The sequence below is a fragment of the Aphelocoma coerulescens genome, chromosome 2 (assembly GCF_041296385.1).
Source record: "Aphelocoma coerulescens isolate FSJ_1873_10779 chromosome 2, UR_Acoe_1.0, whole genome shotgun sequence".
NCBI lineage: Eukaryota > Metazoa > Chordata > Aves > Passeriformes > Corvidae > Aphelocoma > Aphelocoma coerulescens.
Genome location: NC_091015.1, coordinates 50,965,684 through 50,987,511, shown reverse-complemented (window position 1 = coordinate 50,987,511; position 21,828 = coordinate 50,965,684). Strand labels below are relative to the sequence as shown.

Genomic DNA, 21,828 nt, shown 5'->3' with positions numbered 1-21,828 from the left:
TGCTTTTGATCTCACTGAGATAAAGGCTGCACTATGGGAGTTTCTCCCTTATTAAACAATAGAGTGGGCACTGACAGGAGATGCTGAAGTATTTACTGAATTCCTGTGCTTGTTCTTCTGAATAAGCACATCTGTGTTACTGTAGTAGGACCATGTTTTACTGGAGATTTGGTTGGTTGATTGTATAAGATAGAGCGGCCTTTACTATGGTTTTTATTAAATTGTCATGTTAAATGAGTCATGGAATCAACTGATAGATGACAGAATAGTGTGATTTACACTGCCTTTTGAAAATAGGAATCATCTCTTTCATGTACCTTCATTCAAAATCTATTACAGCTAACTCTAAATTTAAAGATTCTTACATTTCTGTAGTCTGTGGGTGCAGTTACACCTTTGAAAATTGGAACAACTAAATCAACTGAAGCCTTCTAGAAGGTGTAAATGAATAACACATTTAGTTTCTTTTATTAATGTATTACAGCATGTCCCATGATTAAATACAAGTGGGTTGTCCAAGCAATTTCACTAATACTTGGAACAGTCAGAGCTCCAGATGCAATCTTGGCTTTTTTTGGGAGTCAGTCCAAAGAAGGAGAAAAACAAATTCCAAAAGAAAGCAAACTGATTTCCATACTATAAGCATGTGCTGAAATTTTTTCTGGAAATGCCCTCAGCCACCTGGGAGTATAGATTTGGATTAAATGAGTTAACCTGTTCTCAAGTGACACTTCACATATATTAATGATCAAAAATTTGACATGATTTTCTGAAAGGTATATCTTGGACTATAGTTCAACATTACAATACTGCTTCAAAATAAAAACAGTAAGATTTATTTATACTTAGGTGTTTTCGTATTCTTTGGCTTGATGATCTGAACAGGTTAATGGTTTTAAAAAAAGAAAGATGTCTTGGCCATAAACCAGTGTCTTCTGTTTTGATGACAATTCATTTACTGTATAATGAACTTCATGAGTGAATCCTGTGTTATTTTGAAGTTGCATATAAAAATTACCTGATTCAGTTCTGTAATACCATGACATTTAGGGCATTTTTTGTCTCTTGATGTTTAACTATTTAACAAAATTGTATTAAATATGACCGATGTACATTGTTGTGCAGAAAGACTGTAAACGCTCCAGAAGTGACACAGACTTTCTAAAAAGGGGGTGGAGGTTTTCCCTAACTTGGAATTCTAAGATGTAATATCAGTAGTCTTTATTTCTTCATCTGCAGAGATGGAGCAAAACATAAGTATCACAAAGCTGACAGCTTAAGATGTTAAGACAAGAATGTTCCAATATCAAATAACATTAAAATACCTAGGTGTGGTTTGTTTTTTTTTTTTTTGGTCAAGTCAGTCTGTAGTGAAACGGTTCATTAAATGAAGTTAGTTCTGAGTTTTTTGTTCTGTGTCCTTATGAGTGATTCTTTGTGACAAATCAGTGTTACCATCTTCATTTCTGGATGATTTTTTGACTTCTTAGTTGGTACATGAATGTAACTTTTACTTACCATGTTTCACTTTCACATTTTTGCTTCCCTTTCTTCGTTTATAGTCTGCCACATTTATACTAATTCTGAATTGACTGCATTTTCAAATTCTTTTTTTGTTTGTTTGCTATGAGTATATACACACATACAAATATTTATGGTCCCAGCAGCTTCTTTCCCAAACATTTATCTGCATTATTTTTCTGTTAGATTTGCTGGCCTTTTGAAAGAGCCTTTGCCTACAGACCCCATTACCTTTGTACATCATTTGTCAGTATGTATGGCTTAAATAGAAGCAATGTAAAGCTCATTATATAATAGAACTCATGTTTGTGGGTAGTTCTTTTGTTTGGCATAAACTGAGGTTACATTTTACTATTTTTTTTTTTTAACAGATTTGCATGGCAATTCTTAGGACATACATTAGTATCAAAGAATCAGGTCTCCTAAAACGTGCAGGTATGGTATAGTAGTAGCTGCTGATGTATCTTTGATACTTAGCTTATTTAAAGCAAATTAAATAGTCTGTCAAGAGAGAAATGGTTGCCTCTTCAGTAGTGAATAAAAAGTTCTTACTTCAAATGAAAGAATACATTCAATCCGTCTGTTTTCATGGTTCAGTTTCCCAGTAACGCTAGAAATTTAGATATGCACTTGCCTGGGGAGGTTGTTAGAAATCTTATTTCCACATAAAATGAACCTAACCTAACTAACTAGACTTGGGAGTAGAAATATGTAAATGGGGCAGGGAGGAGGTTTAACAGAACCCAAATTTTATTAAGGTGCTTTTGAACACCCTGGCCAAACATCAAAAACTGAAAAATTTGAGAATGGAAGCTCTTGAAATTAAGTGTTGCTACTGTACCCACCCCAAACAGCTTTAGTTTAGTCCTTACACCATATATGCAAACAATTTTGATTAACGCATTTTAGGGACTGCAGTTCGTTCAGATCCTTCTGAGCTTTTGAGTTCAGTTAGAAAGGGCTTTTATTTTGTTTCTACTCTGAAGTGATTCCTTTTATACCAGTCCTGAGCATTCTTTTAAGTTTTTGAAAGCTTCTTAGAGTGTAGCAGAATGAGAACGGGGAATTCAGTTGCACCCTGTGCTGCAGTGTTCCCGTGCTGAGCACGAGTGTTTTAATGTGGGTAACACTGGCTACCAGCAAGCTACAGGATGTGTTTATCAAGGAAGGGTAGCACTGGAACAGGTTCTAAGACCATCCACTGTAACACTGCACTTCACTTCCTGGAGCTTCCTGTATGGAAAGGCCTTACTACCTTGATGCACATACCAAATCTAACCAGGGTTTGTGCGTTCTTCTTGTGCTGCCCCAAATCAGCTAAGCTTTCTTGGAACCTTCAGGGCTTACAGTGCTCAGCTCAGTGATACAGCATATTTCAGAATAGTCAGTCTGGTTGTGGTAAGGTTAACACTGTATTCAGACTGGATGCTTTCACCCATATTTCTCCATATCCCTGTCCCTAAGATTTTGGACAATTAAGTGTTGTTACACTGTGTCTAAAATGTAAGGAAATAACTTGTTTAAATAGTTGCCATCAGTTAACTCCAAAGTGAAATTCAATTTAATTGCTTTTGCAGTCCAAATATTTGTGCAGTACTACAAAGAAGTTACTCCTGGTGCGGATTTTGCTTCTGAAGTGCTGAATGGTCTTCTTGTTTCATTGCTCAACAACTGTTTGTTGCAGGAAGTATTTCAGATATTGAATGCAATTGTACAGATCAAGACACTGGTAGGTGACTTTGTAGTATTTTTTAAACCTTAGTTTCATAATTTTAGTTTTTTATGTACTATGCCATTTGTAGTAATAGGTTTGTTTTTACTCTGGTACTCAAATCTTGGGAGAGGGGAGTAATTCAGAATACCCTATTATAAAATCTCTAAGCTTTGTAATTGAACAGAGTTGCAAAACTGATTGTGCCTTTTTTGTCTATATTAGCCAGCTGTAGATGTTCTTCTGAAAGTTTTTGAGCATGTGGCTTCTTTGAATAGAAGAAAAGCTGTGCCTGCATTAATCAGTACCTTTTGTAAGGTATGAGTTTTGTTTGTTCTACTGCTGCTTGTTGGAATTTCTGAAATACATTGCCTGTTTTAAAACTCAAACATATCAATTGAAAAAACAATACTGAAATAATATTAAATGTGTTACTACGAGAAGCTGAATTTGTGGTATCAGTTTTCATTTATTCCTTCGTTTTTCACTGAGTTTCACTGTGATGTTTTTCCCAGTGTTGTTTGCCACTTACTTCTGAAGATATGTTAAGTCATCACAATTTCTTTTCTTACCTTGTTTGATATTACAGCTCATTGATGCTGGTATGTACCTTGAGTTAGAACATTTTGACTACATTATTAAGTTACTCCACCAATTGCAAGTTTCCAGTTGGGAAATGAGTTCTGTTTTGAACATAAAATCCAGGTATGTCTTTAAGGAGCTATTCTAGTTATAGCTGTCTAGTTCCTTCTTCAGCATCTATTTTTATAAATGTATGTGAAATCTGTAAGATGTTTTGGATGAAAATGCTATCATATCATGCTTAATTGTATTTTAAAGCACTGTCAATCTACTGTGTTTCAAAGATCAAGGATTGTTAAATCAAAACTTAGATTCTGACCTCAATTATTAGTTTTTTCCGTATCAGTCATCATTGTACAATCTGCTGCCAGCTGTGATACAAAGTTTATATAGCTAGCCAAATTAGAAACATCATGGTTTAATATATCATTTAGGCCCACATAAGCAAACAGTACTTCTAGGCATAAGAGGATTAGTTATAATAAGAAGTAGTTTTCTAGTTTCCTTTACAGTGTGACTACATAAACATTTGTGCCAACACTGCTAGGGAGGAGGGTCATTTTTGAGTATTGCTGGAATATGCTGGGCAAAATGTCAAATCTGTTCCAAAACTGCTGGTACTTCCCATCGCTTGAACAAGATTGGATCCTTTTTCTTTTTTGTATCGTCTGCATCATACACACACACACACACACACAAGTTGAGAAACGAAATTTTGATTCATAAACATACCTTTGATTCTTAGAGCAAACCAAATATGCAGCATCTGCTGTCTGAAAACAAGTCACCACAGTTCCAACTGAAAGCACTGTAGAAATTACTTGCTACTTTTTCCTACTCTTCTCATACAGTACTTTCAGCCATGGATCTCACTGTTTTACTAGTGCAACCTACCACACACATTGGAGGTAATTTTTATCACTTCTTTTATCAGGAATCTGCTTCACAAAGGCATGACCTCTTGCAGGTTGCCTCAGTATGTATGTGTGCTCAGCCGAAGGTGAGAAATGATCTGTATCTATGAAGACTGAGCAGCTGTGCTGCTTCAGTTACATGTGTTGGCACATTGTTCTGTAGGTTATGTATCTCTTCATGATAGCATCTCACTGGGAAGATGAATCCATTGTTTCAGTAGCAGCACCAGAATGAAGCATTGTGCTCCTAGGTTCTTGAAGGTAGCACTTGTCATTTTATGTCAGACATACAGACAACGCAGTTCTGCGTTTACTTGGTGGACTGCAAGTCTTATTTGTACCTTTTCAGTTGCATTCCTACTGAGGGAAGGGAATATATTTTGTGAAAATAGCTCTGCTCAGTTATTTGTTTAATTCATGCACTAACTTCCCTTGGCAAGATTTTAAATTAGTGTTTTCAGTGTGCATTACACATTTGTGTAATGTGAAGCAAAAAGGATCAAAAATCACATCAGTTCATTGTTTGTATGTTATTATTTGCTGTTCACCTTCTGCTAGTTCAACAGGATGTGTTAAAATTTAAGTATTCTTTTTTTTTCATATGGAAGAATTAAGGAAAGATATTTTGAAAAGACGTGGATTTTTGACTTCAATTTGGCAGTGGCTGAAATTCAGGTACAGTATGTGCATTCTTCATTACTTCTTTTAAACCTACAAGAAATAGCAATTTCTACACCTTTTTAAATTAGTGGGCTTTATTGTTAAGTATAGTGAGCTTATAGATAAAATACATCTATGCAAAGCCATGTTTGGGAAGGCTTTGCATTGGGAAGGCTTTCTCATGCAGGAGAAAACTCTCAAGGGCCTTTCTGTAATGTCAGTATTTCAATTTACATACTTGTAGTTTTTGTCTTCGTTTTGCATCAAATTCAAAGATTTTGTAACTTCAGGCATTTATTTCCTCTGCTTTACATTTGTTGTGCTTGTAATTGGTAGTGGTACATCATTCACCAAAAATTTATTTAATACATTATTTAGCAGATAGAATTCATATCTAGTATAAAAAAACACAATTGTAAAAGCTGCAATTGACAACATTGACCAGATATTTTAAAGAATAAGAAAATATTGTAAAACATTATTTGGACACTTGAGTCTTTCATATTCAAGGTCAGATTACTCATTATGCACAATTGTAATATAGTTTACATATTATCACACATCCTGTGCAGATCCAGAGATTGAAATATAAAAAGGGAAAAAACTGGACTGATTTTTTACTCCTTTAACACCGAAGTCATCAAGTGATCTGGGAAGCAAAAGACTAATTCATATAGAAAATAACCATAAATTCAGCATGCATCATGGGGAAAAAACCCCAAACCTGAATAAATGCAAGTTCCTAAATAGGATGAATAAGTTATGAGCTTTCTCAACTGGGGTCATGACGTGAAAAAAGGAATTTCATTTCTTGAGGGACAGAAGTAATTAGCAGTCCATGCAAATTTGGCAACATGTAACTGCCATATGAACATGAAGGTTCTTGGCAGTAGCGTTTCATCTCCATTTTTTTCTCCTTTGAGTCCTATCCCAGGTACATATCTCAAATTTCAATGTATTTTTTGTTTGGTTTTCTGGAAGCAGGTTTACTTACATTTATCCTTTGCCTTCTTTACAGCATTGCAAGGAGAAAAGGGATTGGACCAAGCTGGGAGCTTTGTATCTTAATGCAAGAACTGGATGTGAACATTTTGATGATCTTCAGAAATTATTTTTATCTATTGCTGAAATTCTAACCAAAGATGCTGATTCAGACAGACCAGGAGTCCCTTTTTGTGATTTTGCTGATGCAGGTAAAATTAAAATGCAAGAAGTGCTTTTTGTAGAGTTTTTAAAAGATATTAGAAATTAATTCATATCATTTTCTGCTTATTAGTTAATTTTATGTTACAATATTCTGAATGTTTTGAGGTGCAAATACAATCAACTGTAGTGTTCAGTAGAAGCTATTTTCCAGTAGAAGTAAAGTGCATAGCTGCTTACACTTAAAGTCAAGGAAGGCACTGAAGGAGGAGCAGTAGTTTTGTGAAATCAAAAAGAGAACTCAGAATTCATGATCTTTTAATAAAAATGGTCTATGCTCAGGACAAAGGCAAATGTATTTAAGTATTGTCATGTGAAGTGTCACACTGTTAATAGCATAAAAAAGCTTTAGTGCTGTAAATATATATGTATATTATATAAATATATAAATATAAATAGCTGTGTATTTTAAAACACATTGAACAGGTTACATCATGTATACAATTTGTACTTTTTTTTAGTAAATTGGATTTTTAGAATTATTTTATTCTCTAAAGAACCAATGGTTTCTGCAAGGGCTGGGTGCTCAAGAACCCAGTGTTTTAATAGTTGTGGCAGGTTTTCTTGCTTCTTTGCTCTCTATGCCCCTTCATCTGCATATCTGTATCATTCTTCCTGATAAGTTTGCAGATTGCTGAGGCTTGGTGAAGTGTTAGTGGGATATTAAATCATTTTATAAAGGATTACTTAGATATTTTTCAACCTGTGTTATCTACTAAAACATAGTGAATATTTATTCCAGATATGTGACATATGCTTTCTGACCACAGACTTTCATACTATAAAAAAGCTGTCAGAGCTTCCAGTCGGGACACAGGGAGAAGATTTTGTTGGAGCTTGGAACTTAGTCTGTCTTCCCTAGTGCAGTGGTCTCCTAACTGATAAGCACCTCCATCAGTAAAAAGTTTTTGAGCACCCACAGTTTATTTATTTATATATTATATACAAGTGCTACTACACCAATATATTAAATTCATTATAAACCATACACAAAAATAGGAATTACAAGTAAGAGATAAATATTAAATAAACACTACATTTTAAAGTATTTTACTTATTTTTATTTTCAAATAATACAAAAAAAATTTCCTTCCCACAGCTGAATGGATTGTTGTGCTCACACCCTACTTTGAGACCACTGCTCTGAAATACTAACAGTGCTTCCAAAGAGGTTGTGATTACTTAGTTCTGCAATTACCAAAATTTCTTTGTGGTGTCAGAAAATGTAAAGCTTACTTTACAAATAATGATGTTACTAAATTATGCCATTACATGTCCAAGAATTTTGTGGATGACTTAGACTGCTATGGAATATTGTCTGAAAAAACTAGTTATTTACCCTACTTCTGGTGTTAAGACTTAGGAAGTTGCTACTTTCAATGGAAAATATTTCAGAACATGTATTTAGTATTTTCACAATGACTGTGTTTTTGAAATGTGTGATTTCTTTAAAACTGCATTTACATGTTAAAAAAAAAGAAAATTAAAAAGCCTTTTTGGTTTTCATTCCAGTAATGAAAAATTCACACCATAATGAAGCAGACAGACTTTTCATTGGAAGGACTGGGATAAGCGTAATGTATTCGTATCACAAAGTACTGCAGTGGGTAAAGGTATGCAGGGCTAGAGGAACCTGTCTGGAAGAAAAAGAATTAGTTATTTCTCTTCTGGATATTAAACAGTGTTTCTCTAGTGGAATGACTGGGTGTGCCACCTGCCTCCCAGTTGTCTTAGTACTTCCTAATTGTCAGCTGGACCAAAGCATTTTATTATGCCTTTCTGAGCAGTGGTCTTCTACAGAGCCCATCATAACTTGGTCTTGCAACCTAGAAACTGATCGCTCATGTTCATCTTGTGATTTTTCTGAGCTGAGGTTGAATCTGAGCAAAGAGACGGGTCTTCCTGAAATTCTGGGGTGAGGTGCTGATGGGATTGTTTCCCAGAAATGTCACTTTCTTCCGCCTGGCAATCATGCTGCATTCTGAGATCTCCAACTCAAGTGATATTTAGAGAAGGTTGGGCAATTTCCTGCACTTGGTGCTTCTGCATCTGACCTCAAATGGAACAGATTAAGGCCAGGAAGACAGAAAAGCAACGTATCAAGGCTGCACTTGGTGAACTGCTTAGTCTCCAGAACACTGCTGGAAGTTCTTTTCTTCCACTGAATCTAAGTTTCTAAGTTCTGTGAATCTTGCAAAACTCAGACATCACAAAGAAATACCTTTACAATCATATCTTTGCTGTCAAATACTACACAGGGCCAGGGCTAAGAGACTAGACTTTTGACTGGATGTTTTACATTCCTTAGGCCTCAGGCAGTATTGGTCATAATTTCACTGCAGCAAGATCCATTTCAATGTTAAATTTGTCTTTTCTTCCTGGAAGGAACCAGTGCGTACCAAACCAGATCTCTAACAGAAAGCAACATGACAAGTGACAGCATAAGAAATTATATAAACCACCAGTGATTTTAGAGTGCGTTTTGGTCAGTGATCACATTCTGAACTTGGGCCTGATCCTTTCAGCTACTAATTAGGCTGTACTGGGATGTTCCTCTTCCCATATAAGATGATTTCTACAATGAATTTCTATGAATGGAAGCAAATGCTCTCATCCCCTTTTGTCCCTTGAGGTTTTGGGTTGGCTTTTTTATGAGTTATCATCAGGGAACCCTTTCTGGTTCGCATCAAGGAATTAAATTGTCTTTTGTACGATTGTCTCTAGAGGATGACCTTCAGGAATTCTGTTATGTAAAAAACCTGTGCACTGCTCAGTCTGTTTCCAGGGTCAAACCGAGTCCCAGGAGATATTTGATAGAGGTGCTTAGTCTAGCAGCACGATACCTGTTCTGATGAATCATTAATTTTGCAGCATTGGCTTCTTGAGTTGAATGGTCTTTGGCAGGTCCCTGTCAAGCTACAGCACACTGTGGTACTGTTTAAGAGTAAAAGGAAGGAGAGAGGGTCTTTGCATTAGCAGTTTACTAATACTGCGCTATAACTTTTTAAGCATTTTTGTTCCACAAAACTTAGCAGTTAGAACAGTTAAGATACTCCTGACCACAGAAGAGAGAATCTAAATTCTTGGCATTGATGTGTGTTAGTGCTCACATGCCCACTGAGGAATTTAGTTTGGCTTGGGGTTTGGCTGTCTTCAGCATATGTTTGTGTGCCTTCACACATTTTAGCTGTTTTCCAGATCCATCTTAAGGGAGAGCCTGATCTTAGATTGCACAACTCCTGATATTTCAAGGAGATTCATTTTCATGTCCTAATTTCAGAGGTGCAAGGTGTGAAAAGCATGTGTAGTGTCATTCTTGTACAACATGAGTTACTAAAAGTAGATGCTTCTTATGATACTACAATTTCTTTCATGTCTAGAGCAAAAGATCTTTGTTTCTTTGAGAGTGTTTTGTTAGGCCTCAAACCTACTTCTTAAGAGATAACTGACAAGATCCTCAAACAGTGTTGTAGACAACCTGTGTTGACCATATCAGAGTGTGAATGAGGCTCTGCTCTGAATGATTTTTATCAGAACTGGCAGATCCCAAATTGATCCCTGCTTCAGGGAGCTGTCATTCTTACCTCTCTCTACCAGTTTCACTCCATTATGTGTATCAGATAAATCCCTAATCCTGTGGTTATGGGCTAGTATCAACTTGATACCGTGTCTTTATTGCTCCAAATGTGGTCCAGAAAGTAAGGTAGTAATGGCTTTGCTGTTCCTGCTCTGCCCAAATTAATTTTGGCTTTAGGACATGCCTTGTGCTGTTTTATGAATATGTTGAACTGCCTGAAACTCAAAATGTTTTTCCTTCAAGAATGTCAAACCCCTTTATTGCAGAGCTTTGGTGATTAGTGGCTCTTGGGGGTAAAATATATATGCTCCTTGGTCCTGAAGAGAATATTCTTTGCAAGAGGCAAGGAAAGTTCATAAAACAGATGTACTTCAAAAAAACATGCAACATGAATATGTCTTGTATGGAGGCAGCTCTTCAAGCAACTCTAGACTGCTTTCTGGATATTTACTTGTAGAGAATTCTGTAACATCAGTGCTCCTTTGGCAGCTGTTTCATCCACTTCCTATTTCAGGTTTTTCTTGAAAGACATTGCTATGGTTTATTTTTACTCAGCTTTTTAATATTTCAGAGAATTGGTCAGAGGTTCTAGTCCAGTTAAGGAGCTCATTCCACAACTGCATTTTAATTGAGTGCCCTTCCTTTAAGGATCATTTTTCTGCTTATAGCTGCATACTTTCCATCTTTCTATAAATACCACTTCCTAGTGGCCCCTTCTTTTCCTGAAGGGTGGAATAGACACAGATCCTCCTTAATTTTGTATTTCATTTCTGGTTTGCCCTTAAATTTCAAGTTTCACCTGAGTCTTTCTGGTATGTAATTTTCTCCTTGAGCCACATACATCTATAGTTTAATGGGTTCTTTACACCTTAGATGTTAACTGAAGTTAATGTTAATATTTTTTATGGGTTATGCTGAAATAAATGATTGCAGATACCTGTAGGCCTTCAAAAGTGTCCAATTTTGAGCACATACCAGTTCATAGTGTATAAAGCATTTTTAAAAAATGAGCTTATTAATAAGTAACTTTCTGTCAACTTCTCTGTTCTCCTAAACCTCTCTTTCCCTCTGCCTCCATGGCCCTTGCTCTGCCACCACAGTGCATGCTCACACACGACCACAGTTTTTAATAAGCCACCTCCTCATTGATGCACCCACTAAGCAAGAGCTGAAACACATCTGGTTTGGAGTTTTGTCTTTGTTGCTTGACTAGCAAGGTGCAGCCAGGCAGGACAAGTATTGAATTCTGCCTGGCCCTGCTCTGCTGGAGACATGATTTTGATACCACACCTTGACTCGATCATCCTCTTTTTTAGATTCAGATCTTAATTGAGACTGCTGCTTTTCTTCCATTTTTGACTGAAAGGGACAGCCAAAAAGTTGTTAAGATGAAGTTTCTCTAGAAAACCAGTCTAAATATCGATCTGGAATCCAGTGATAAAGTTGTTGGTTATTACAGTGTTGGCCTGTTAGGCCCAGCTTCTTCCAGTTTATTGTCCTGCTGCATACAATCATCAGTGTTTTCTTTGACTTATGCTGGAGTAATTATTTCAGTTTAACAATTACATCTCTGCTGCAAAATGGAAATTCTCTGTATGATATTTTAGAATTTCGTAGATTGTGTAGTACTGAATGGAATCAAAATTAAAAATATTAATAAACCAAAGTAAGAAAATACAAATTAATTACAAAGTATATAATGTCAGTACAGTATTTTTAATATAATAGAAATAATGTTATGGGTAATAGTGTCTTGGGAACTCTTTGACAAGAGGTTGGTAGAGTTTTTTTGTCTACATAGTAAACAAAACTAAACTCTTCATTAGAAGTTTTACTATACTTCACCCCTGACTTAGTTTGGATAACTGAACTGATACCTATAAACATGTAAACTGAATTAAATCTACTCTATTTTATGTAAATATACTCCGTGTTCATTGATGTAATTGCTTTCTCTGACCTTCCCCCTTTCCCTTCTCCCTCTTATACTAGGGAAGGAAGGTTTTGAATAAACTGCATGAGCTACAGATACATTTTACACTCTTGAAAGGACTTGTAGGTTCAGCGAGGTCAGCATCGAGATGTCAGATTGTTAATAAAGCTGCAGAAATCTTTCTTCATTCTGGCAATTTGGATGGAGCAACAAGGGTATTGAGAGGTAAGCTTGTCTTACAGTTTTTACCTAAATTTGAACAGTCACATTTGAATTTGTCACTTCTATGACAGGTTTCAGATAAAAGTTACAAGTTGGTCTGTGTTACTAAATACAGTTAATAATACTGGGGCAACAAAGGAAATGTGATCCATTTAGTATTAGGTTAGTATTCTTCTTGAAATGTATAAGAAGTATTACAACTAATGCCTGATTTTTTTCAGAAGTTTTCACAGTATTCTGCTATCAACACCATTCTACCCACAAATCTGCATGAGGGAGGAGTGCAACTTGGAAAATGACCCTGTCCCATGTAGTTTTCCTTTGAACCAGGGGACATTCTGTGTCAAAAAAAATTCTGGCTTGGGTAGAAGCAACATTCCTTTGCACCTCACAGTATCCCCATTTGATATAATTGCTTTAGAACAGTATCATATTTCTGCAATTATTACACATGGCTTTTCGGAATTCTGATCTGCTGAAAAGAGAAGAAATTCAGAAGTATAAAGAATAGAATGTACCCTATAAAGTGATATTGAGGTTGTAAATTTGCTATTCAGTTTTATAGCTGTACATATATGCATATCTATATATCCCTATCTATATACTGACAGACCATTTTACTGCAGTGATATTTCACAAAAGGAGTGATTTACAATATAAAGGTTCAGAGAATCAGTCTGAGGAGTACTGGTCATAAGGAACAAATTATTAATAACTCGAGCTGCACTTTCTGTACAATTCAGAAATCTGTGTCATGGTACAGTTTACAGTACATTCTTAATGGCCAAAAGTCTCAACATCCAGAAGTTCCAGTTCCTAGAAATAACACTGCACTGTTGTTTGCCACAGAGTCAGAGTGGATCACAGATGCACCATTGTGGCCCTGTGATAAAATGGACATCCTCAATCGACATAATCTGTTGTGTGCAATAATGCACAAATACTTGAGGAAGAGTTTGTACAGGCAGGCATTTGAAGTTCTGCAGAACTTACCAGGTTTGCAGAAAAATTCTGGTAAGTAAAGAAAAGGATTTTATTATTATTTTATTTTAGCTCTGTGTCAAGAGCTAAAAATTTAACAGGTGATTCTGTGCTGTTCTTGTTGTGTTTTCTAGCTAAAATTTGTTGAAGAAGTAAGATGGGTTTATACAGGCCTGTTTCTTTTGTTGTGCTCTGCTGTTCTTGCTGCACATGTGCACACACACTTGGATGGATGTGCACACAGACCTGTCCTCTTTTGCTCAGTTACACAGGGCAACAGGAAGTACTCATTAAATTTTTAAGGATCATACACAGTCTATACAGTGAGATAAAATAGGGATATTTTAGTTTTATTTTATCTTAATTTCAGATGAATGAAGTGGGGATCTTTTTCTTTAACTGAGCTAGCCAGCGTAAGTGTCTCTTACATACTATGTCAAGAACTGAGTGCTCTTTCAGGCTCAATTTATCTGACAAATTTTGGATAAGTACTTCAAAATGAGATACAGTTACTTAGGCTCCACTGAGGAAGCCTCATCTGATTCCTGTGTGTAGGACTCGGTCTACAGCCAGTGTATGCTTTTAGGTATGTTAGGAGAGATTGGTTGGAGGACCTTCTACTTAGAGGATCTAGTTCTTTGAGTTATGAGGTGAATACAAGGCTGCTCCGTCCTGCCAAAAAGGAGATGGTTCAGAGTAAAAGTAGAAGCAGAAAACCAAGGGGATTTTTATTGGTGGAAATCTTAAATCTAGAGATCAGGTGAAGATTCTATTTATAGGCTTGAGCAAGTGAATGTATTTTTATCTGATTCTCTTGGTTTTGGCAGCAAATTATTACTTGAACCTTAACACTTCTCCATCACAATGTGAATGAACTACTGTATGAGAAGACTTTTGATGAATAAAGCATTCATGTTAGTCCAACCTTGTCCCAGCTTGCTGATAGAGGCAAAAGTTCTGATTTAGGTACTGATTGATAAAAAATCCTTCAACTAGATTTGCATTTGAATTAATTCAGCTGTTAACATCCTTAATTTCATTTCAGATATTGTAGATGCTTCTCAATACAGCTGCCTTTTTAACAAGCTGATAAATGCCTGTTTTGAGAACAAGAACCTCGGGGTCTCATCTTCTGCAGTAGACTTCATGCTTTCCAAAAAAATTGCTATTGATTTTTTTTTACTTAGAAGATTAATCACAGCTTTGGGAAGAAGTTCTTTATGGTATAAAGCTAGGACCTATTACAAAAGTAAGTTGCTTCTTAAACAATATCCTCCCCTTACATTCTTTGGATAATGTGCTCATAACAGCTCAGTCTGTTGGGGAGAAATGAGTAAGAAGAAAAACAGTACTTTCTGTGTCACTCTCGGGAGTTTATTTGAAACCAAAATACTTATTAGGAAATGGTGAGTTGAAAATAAGAATCAGTGCATACTACCTGGCATGAAATAAGTGTAATAATGATAAAATTAGTTTTTACATTCAGTTTCAGAATTTCAGATATGTGAACCCTGAAATGATTGAAAAGTGCATCATCTTTACTTTTTCTTCTAGGCAAATTAGATTTCCTGATACTTCTAGAAGTATAACCGCTATTTCCGTGGTGGTAATATTATTAATATTTAAGATTTGAGAAGTCTGGCTCATTAGTTTATCCTACCTATAAGAAAATTCCTTTCAACTAAAAGCTAATAGTCTGTAATTGTTTTCAGCTCCCCGTTTCTGAGCTAAGTTAATACTGGGTGTGCCACTCTGCCTAGGGTCCTTCCATATTGTCACATTATTTACTGTTTGATTCTGTCTTAGAATTGTTGAGGTTAGCAGACTTCTTAAAGAGTCCATCCTTTCTGGGATGGATACTTGGTTTTGTTAACATTAAAATGATTGGTTTTCCTCATCTCTTTTGGGTTTTTTCCCCTGAAATGCTGTATAGGTTGGGTTGCTGGGATCACATGACAGAAGACAGGGGAACAAAGCAGGAGATGCTGTTCAGATGTTCCCTCACTTTAACCATGATTAGCAGCTTCTGTCTGACCTGCCTAAATTGTTCTTGTTATTAAATTATTACACACTTGGTGTCCCCAGACTTCTGACAGAGCTTTTTAATCATAGCTGATAATACTCACTGAAAAAAAAAAACCAACAAACATTTTACAACAGTGAATATTATGTGTGAATACTGTGTGCTGTGTTCTCAAATCAGGCCATTTCATAGATGAAATAGTAAAATGCATTAGGGATTTGGGGTTGGGGTTTTTCCACATTTAGTCACACAGAAGAAAACAGATCTATATTCAGTTTTGGTAATCCTAGTTCCTCGTGTTTCTGCATTTGCTCTCAGATGCTTTATCGCTGGGTTGCTACCCAGAGCTGCAGGGAAATTTATATCACAAACTTCTGAAGATTCCATCTTACCTGTCTGAAGTTGAGATGCTGTTGACCATTGAAATATTTCTTGTTTCAAATGCCAGTGATATTCAAAGTCTGAGGACTACTAGTCAGACTCTTCAAATAATACTGAAAAGGTTCGTTGTCAGACACGTACCATTTTGATTGTATTTGTTCAGGTGATCGTGTAAGTAATAGTTCTTATTTTCCTTATCCTTCCCAAAGAATATATCTCTTAATTTTGTTCCTTGGGTAAGTGAGAAGTTTTTTATCTCTTGTTTCCATGTGTATGCTATTGTATGTCTGTTTCCTTGGAGTAAGTTCTGCTCTTGCAAAAAATGTAGGCATGTTACTTAGACACAGCCTTGTTCCAAAAGTGATTACATGCCAAAACTGAGAAAACCTTATGGATCCAAGCATGTTCATGAATTCTTGCTATATCCAGTTCATTAAATGGCTTGCATTCCTTTAATGAGTTTTCCAACCGAGAGACATTTTTTCATGAAATGTGCTGTGAATATTGCAGAGCTACTTTGCACTGGCGTTAAAGCCTGTTACTTTTCATTACCATTAAATATGTTGAAAATATACTTTCTGTAACTTCTTAATTCTTCAGAATAATAATCTAATCTGTCTAGAAATTAACATAATGTTTATTAGTGAAGTGAATACGAGGCATTATTTTAATATTTTTGTAATCTTCCTGCCAGTATAAAGTGTCAGGCAAGTGACACAGGGCCTGTATGATACCTAATATTTGATTGTTAAAATTCCCTTACAGATCTGAAGATCAGACAGTTCAGAATAACAGTGCCTACCATGTGGCAGTGGAGAGGCTGATCCAAGCGGCTCGTTTATCTGATCCAAAGCTTTTTCTTAAGCATATGACAATGAATGTTAATATGGAAGAAGTTTACAGCCTGGAGCATTCATCTGCTCTGAAATGGCTTCAGGAGAATATGAAATGGGCTGAGAAGGTCTGGCTGTTTCAGTAGTTATTAAATAGTTCCCACTGTGTTCAAACGGTGCTTTACTGATTTACAGCAAGGTTTCAAACTCAGGTTTTGTTTATAAATACTATATTGATGATAATGCAGATAATAGCACAGAAAGAGTAATTTTTTCCCTAACTATATAAACTGTCACACTGACTTTATATTTGTTTTGCAATGGCATCACCAGATAATGAGGAAGTTGCAGCCTCAGAACCTACATTCTCTTTTTGTACAAAGAATTAGCACTTAGCTTGTTTCTCCCAGCAGGTAATCAAATAAGTATAGTATAAGCATAGATAAAAGTATAGGTCAGTGGATTGGTTGAGTGCATTTACTGTTCTTGAGTGAGACGTTTTTCACATTCATTCACAGTCTGTAGAAGTAATACATGTGTTCTTTTGTCTGCCTCACAGTAACTTGTGAGGTTACTGTCCTAACTGTTTGCACCTTAGATCTTAATTTCTTTACTCCAAAAGCCCAATGAAAAGCACTGAGAATAAAATAACTTCAAAATCACTTGAGACATGCCTGACTTAGGATACCTTTCTTCACAGAACTGAGAGCCTACACATTGCTCACAGCTGAAGGTTTGCTTGACAATTTAATTAGATATTTATTTGATAAAAATGTAATTAGATAATAGCTTGTGTATGGTTTCACATTTGTATGTATGGATATTTCCACTGAAAAGGAAAACTTGCTTTCTCCATTGATTGTGCTCGTAGAGAGACGTCAGTTTGCCCATCATTTAGGTTCTGCTAACTGCATGATGAGATGGAGACTTTAGCATGCTTGTTCCACCATTCCTGGTTCTGCTTTTTTTCCACCTGAAAATCCTGAACTACATTCAAAGCATGAGTTGCTTAAGGCACACTCTGCAGCCTGAGTAAGAAGAACAAAACATTTACTATCAGAAAACATCACATGGCAAAACAACACGGCCTCTGTCAAAGCTGATACTTACTGAGCTCACCACTTTTGTAGTGTTGTTAGTTTAGACCTCCAGTACCAACCTTCACAACCCTGCCAATAATACAGCTCTTTTGGTCCTGTTCTCCATCCTTTTTAAAGCCTTTTGTTCTGAACACTTTGGCTCTTTTGGATATAGAAATTAATGAGTTTTTAGGCTGTTCCATCGTGGATGGTGGCATAGGACCTCAGTGTTTGACAAATGTCTCTCCTTTGCAGTAGTATAAGTCTGTTTCCCAGTTCCTGCAGCATTATTTCAGGTGTCCTTTGCAGCTCTAAATTATGAAAGCCATCATGATCTTAGTACTGGAGGGTTGTGTGGAGGGTTTTGGTGTCAGTGGTTTTTCTCTTTGGGGGAGGTTGCCACTCCAGTCTTGGGGTTTATGCCATTAATCTGATGTCATGAATCTGATTGTCAGTTGTTAGATTCCTGATGTCTTCAGGGCCAGGTCCTGACCTTTTTCAATACCACTTCTCATCCAGTCTGTTTAGGGAGTTGCTGCTGGAAGAGAGAGGATTGAATCTGATGACCACCAAGATCACTAGTTTCCTCCTGTGCTACCTGTACAGAAAAATGCAAGGATAGAGGCTCTTGTCTTTTCACAGGGTATCATTCTTCTGCAGGGATCATCTGCCTACCTTGTAAAAAATGGTAGATTCCGTACCAGTGGTACCAGATGGCATTTCTGTAGAAGCCATTCACCTCAGTCTTAGAGTACAGTTGGCACTGGTTCAAACAAATTTTGGGTTCCACCCCTTTGTATTCACAAAGATGGCTCTGCCATTTTTAAGGGTATCCAGGTGGTCAAATCCAACTGGATTCTACTGATTTTGCTTCCCAGTAGCTGAAAGACTGGGTAAGAAGTAACCAGGTTTCAGATGAGGGATCTAAACTGATGCTCTTGCAGCCACTCTGGTGTTAGTGAAAAGAGCAATTTTGGAAGGTTCCAGCAAACTAGAACTGGTAGTAAGATACTAAGTAATTTTTCCTAATTACTTCTTGTAAGATCCTTTGTGGCTTAATCTCCCTTGGAATTAGACAGAGGCTGTCTGACCGTCAGCTAAATCCCATGTTTCTGTGAGCAGTACCCAATGTGGCTAATAGTGCGTTTGACAGACACAGAAGGACAAAATTTTCTTTGTAATCTGTATGGCTTCAAAACTTGGGATGTTCTAGAGACAGCAGAGTTTTTTCCTCTGTAAGTAACCTTGAATTTTCACTTGGATCATCCCCAGAACAAAACTCCAAATGTTACTTTATTTTTCAGACAGAGGTTAATCATTGACCTTCAAGCTTAACTTGGAACTGTGTAAAATTTTTGCAATGTTTTGGCTCCATCTCCTGAGTATCATCTTCAGCTGATAGGATGTAATCTCAGTCATGTTTTATATTAACAAAGCAAGTTGCCCACATCATTGCTCAGAAGTTTTGTTGCAATGGAGGCTTCTGATGTTTCTGTCAATACATTGTTTCTCCCTGTATCCACATGATAAACCAGTAGGCAATTTAAACAACTTTGATGTTAAGTCCTGTATTGTGTTCTGTCTGGGTCCACATGAAATACAATGCAAATCTTGTCATTTGGATGTGTACCAAAAGGCCAGAAAGGTTTCTTGAGTAACATTTTCAGTGTTTTGGTAACAGAAATTCCATGTGCCAAACAGGACAAAACTCCAGTGTGGAATGGAAACAAGCCTGGAAAGATGGAAAAAATATCCTGAAGAATAAAGTTAAGTACAACAGAGGCAATGCAGTTTTGCAGAGCCAGCCACTCAGTAGACAATATCCATATTTTTGCTTTCTCCCAGTATAAGTTAAGCTGAAAGAACTTCCATGTTTGACATTAAGCAACTTATTTGATATAATTTTTCATACAGGAAATAAAATGTATGTTTACCTGTTTGCAGAGAGAGATGGAAAAATGTGCAAATAAAACCTTCCCTGTGCTGTGCTCAGTAGCTTGGAGTAGACAACGCTGTGCTCCTTCAGTATGTTGTTAGATACGTGAGAAATTCCCTCTGTGAAAATCTTCAGTTTTCACTGATTACACACTATGCTCTTGGAAAGATTATTTTTGTTGGGTATGGACAGTTTCTTGTAACTAAAACAGAATAATGTGGTTTGGAAGACTTACCACAATTTTATTTCAAAGTATTGATAATTTTGAGAGTTTCAAAGTATGGGATGGAGGTGAGAATATGGAAATAGGAGCTTGAAAGTTTTATGGTGTTTATTATAAAGAGCAATGGGGGGGAAGGGGAGGAGCATTTTGGAGGAGCTGTTAAGTTGTTAATAAACGTTTTTTATTACTTACATACATAAAGCATTCAAAATATCTGTGAGTCTGTATTGTCATTAAATTATTTAATTCTATTCAGATTCCTGTAATGCATATGCAGGAAGATAGGCAAGCAGCAAAGTAGCTGTGGAGAGTTTAATATCTTGTAACTACTACACGAATCTAGAGTAATACGGTGCATGAGGAGGTTAAGAAAGTATGAAATCAGTCAGAGTCTATGGAGTTCTTCACCACACCAGAGCACGCAATGTAGCAAATGCTCATGAATAAATTGGGCTGAAACTTCCAGCTGTGGAGATGGCCAGCTTCCAGCTTTAACTGGAAGTGGAGGCTACAGCCAGGGTTACAGGCTGTGCTTAGTTCACTGAAGAATTCAAATGGATGTTAGTGTGGATTTCACTTGAGGAGAAATAGTAAAATGAAATGTCCCTGCTGTAGTAGTAGAAGTTTAATTACTAGTCTCAATGCCATACTCCTCAGCTTAGTAAAATTTAGCCACAGAAAAAGCAATTACTCACTTTTTTTGTCCTTTCACATTCTCCAGATGCATCTTGCATCTTTGTGGTTTAAATGGAGGGGTTTTTTTGCAAATCCCAGCTCTACATTTTTCAGTCTTAACTCCTGCATAACTTTTTTTTCTGAAATTACTAGAATGATGTGTAATATCAGAAATGAATGCTGACATGATTGTCTCAGAGTTCTAGACCATTGCATGTGATGAGATTGGAGAAACTGATCCTATTTTTTGACCTTCCACAGACCAAGGACCAAAAGAGAAACACATGAGCAAGGAGAAAACAGTTTCAATTGTGACTTGTAGCAACTTAGAATTAAGAATAAAGAATGTTTAAAATCCTCTGTTAGGGTATAAGACATCAAAATACAAACTTTTTCAGATGATAATTTTATCTGGTATAAAACAAGCTTTTCATTTGGAAATCTATGCCACTCTTGCTGAGCTAGTGGGATGTGCCCTGCGTATGGATAGGGAATGTTGTGACTTGATAAAGCCACAGTAGTACTCCCCTCAGCACAATAAACGTTGAGACTTGGCTAAAAAGCAGGAATTAGTTCCTCTGCTGGGGCAGGAGGGGGGGCTCTGAAAATGTGTACCCTAAGCAGTGGAGCTGGTATCTGGCAGTGGCACTTGCTGATGACCTCTCCCAATTTATTTCATTCCTCAACGAGTTAAAGTAAATTCCAGGTGAAACGAACAGCACACTTTTCTGTTGAACCAATTAAATTTATTTTTTCATTTGCATAATTGTCCAACCAATTTGTTTACATAACTGATTGGCTTCTATGGGGAAGCAAGAAACACACTGCACGTCATAGAAATTATGAAAATCCCCCAAGGGCTGTGAGACTGTTAACTTGTTTTAAAGCTTCACTGAACTACAGATAGTTCCTAAACCTTGTGAGTTCTCTTTTTAACCTTTTCTGGCTGGAAATGCAATAGATCGCATGCAAATAACTCCAATCCCTAACAGTTAATCTCCTTTTGTTCTCAAACACTGGCAGCAATAGACATTTTTGCTCTGAGCTTCCATGTCCATGCATTTTGACACCAACTACCTTGGAGGAAAAATAGATGTATAAATGTATGTGTACATCGAGCATTACTAACATAAGACAAGTCGTAAGCTGTGTCAGGGGAAGTTTAGTTTGGACGATAGGAAGAGTTTTTTCACGGAAAGGGTGACTAGACTTCGGAATAGGCTGCCTAAAGAGGTGGTGGAGTCACCGTCCCTGAAGCTGTTTAAGGAAAGACTGGATGTGGCACTCAGTGCCATGGTCTAGTGGCCGGGTGGTGTTCGGTCACAGGTTGGACTCGATGGTCTCATAGGTCTTTTCCAATCTAAGTGATTCAGT

General features: G+C 36.7%; 1 protein-coding gene across 4 annotated transcripts in view; it reads left to right on the top strand.

The window, feature by feature from the left end:
- TOPAZ1 (testis and ovary specific TOPAZ 1) overlaps positions 1-19,902 on the top strand; it is a 339,264-nt gene extending 319,362 nt beyond the window's left edge. For 3 of the 4 annotated variants that reach the window (XM_069007402.1, XM_069007398.1, XM_069007401.1), the window contains 12 exons: positions 1,893-1,956; positions 3,099-3,250; positions 3,458-3,550; positions 3,822-3,937; positions 5,337-5,403; positions 6,407-6,581; positions 8,104-8,204; positions 12,161-12,326; positions 13,173-13,337; positions 14,350-14,553; positions 15,646-15,829; positions 16,474-19,902. In XM_069007402.1, coding sequence (XP_068863503.1) covers positions 1,893-1,956; positions 3,099-3,250; positions 3,458-3,550; positions 3,822-3,937; positions 5,337-5,403; positions 6,407-6,581; positions 8,104-8,204; positions 12,161-12,326; positions 13,173-13,337; positions 14,350-14,553; positions 15,646-15,829; positions 16,474-16,687 — 1,701 coding nt within the window. In that variant the 3' untranslated portion in view covers positions 16,688-19,902. The remainder of the gene's footprint in view (positions 1-1,892; positions 1,957-3,098; positions 3,251-3,457; positions 3,551-3,821; positions 3,938-5,336; positions 5,404-6,406; positions 6,582-8,103; positions 8,205-12,160; positions 12,327-13,172; positions 13,338-14,349; positions 14,554-15,645; positions 15,830-16,473) is intronic. The other variant, XM_069007399.1, reaches the window with a different exon arrangement.
- Positions 19,903-21,828: the final 1,926 nt, after the last annotated feature.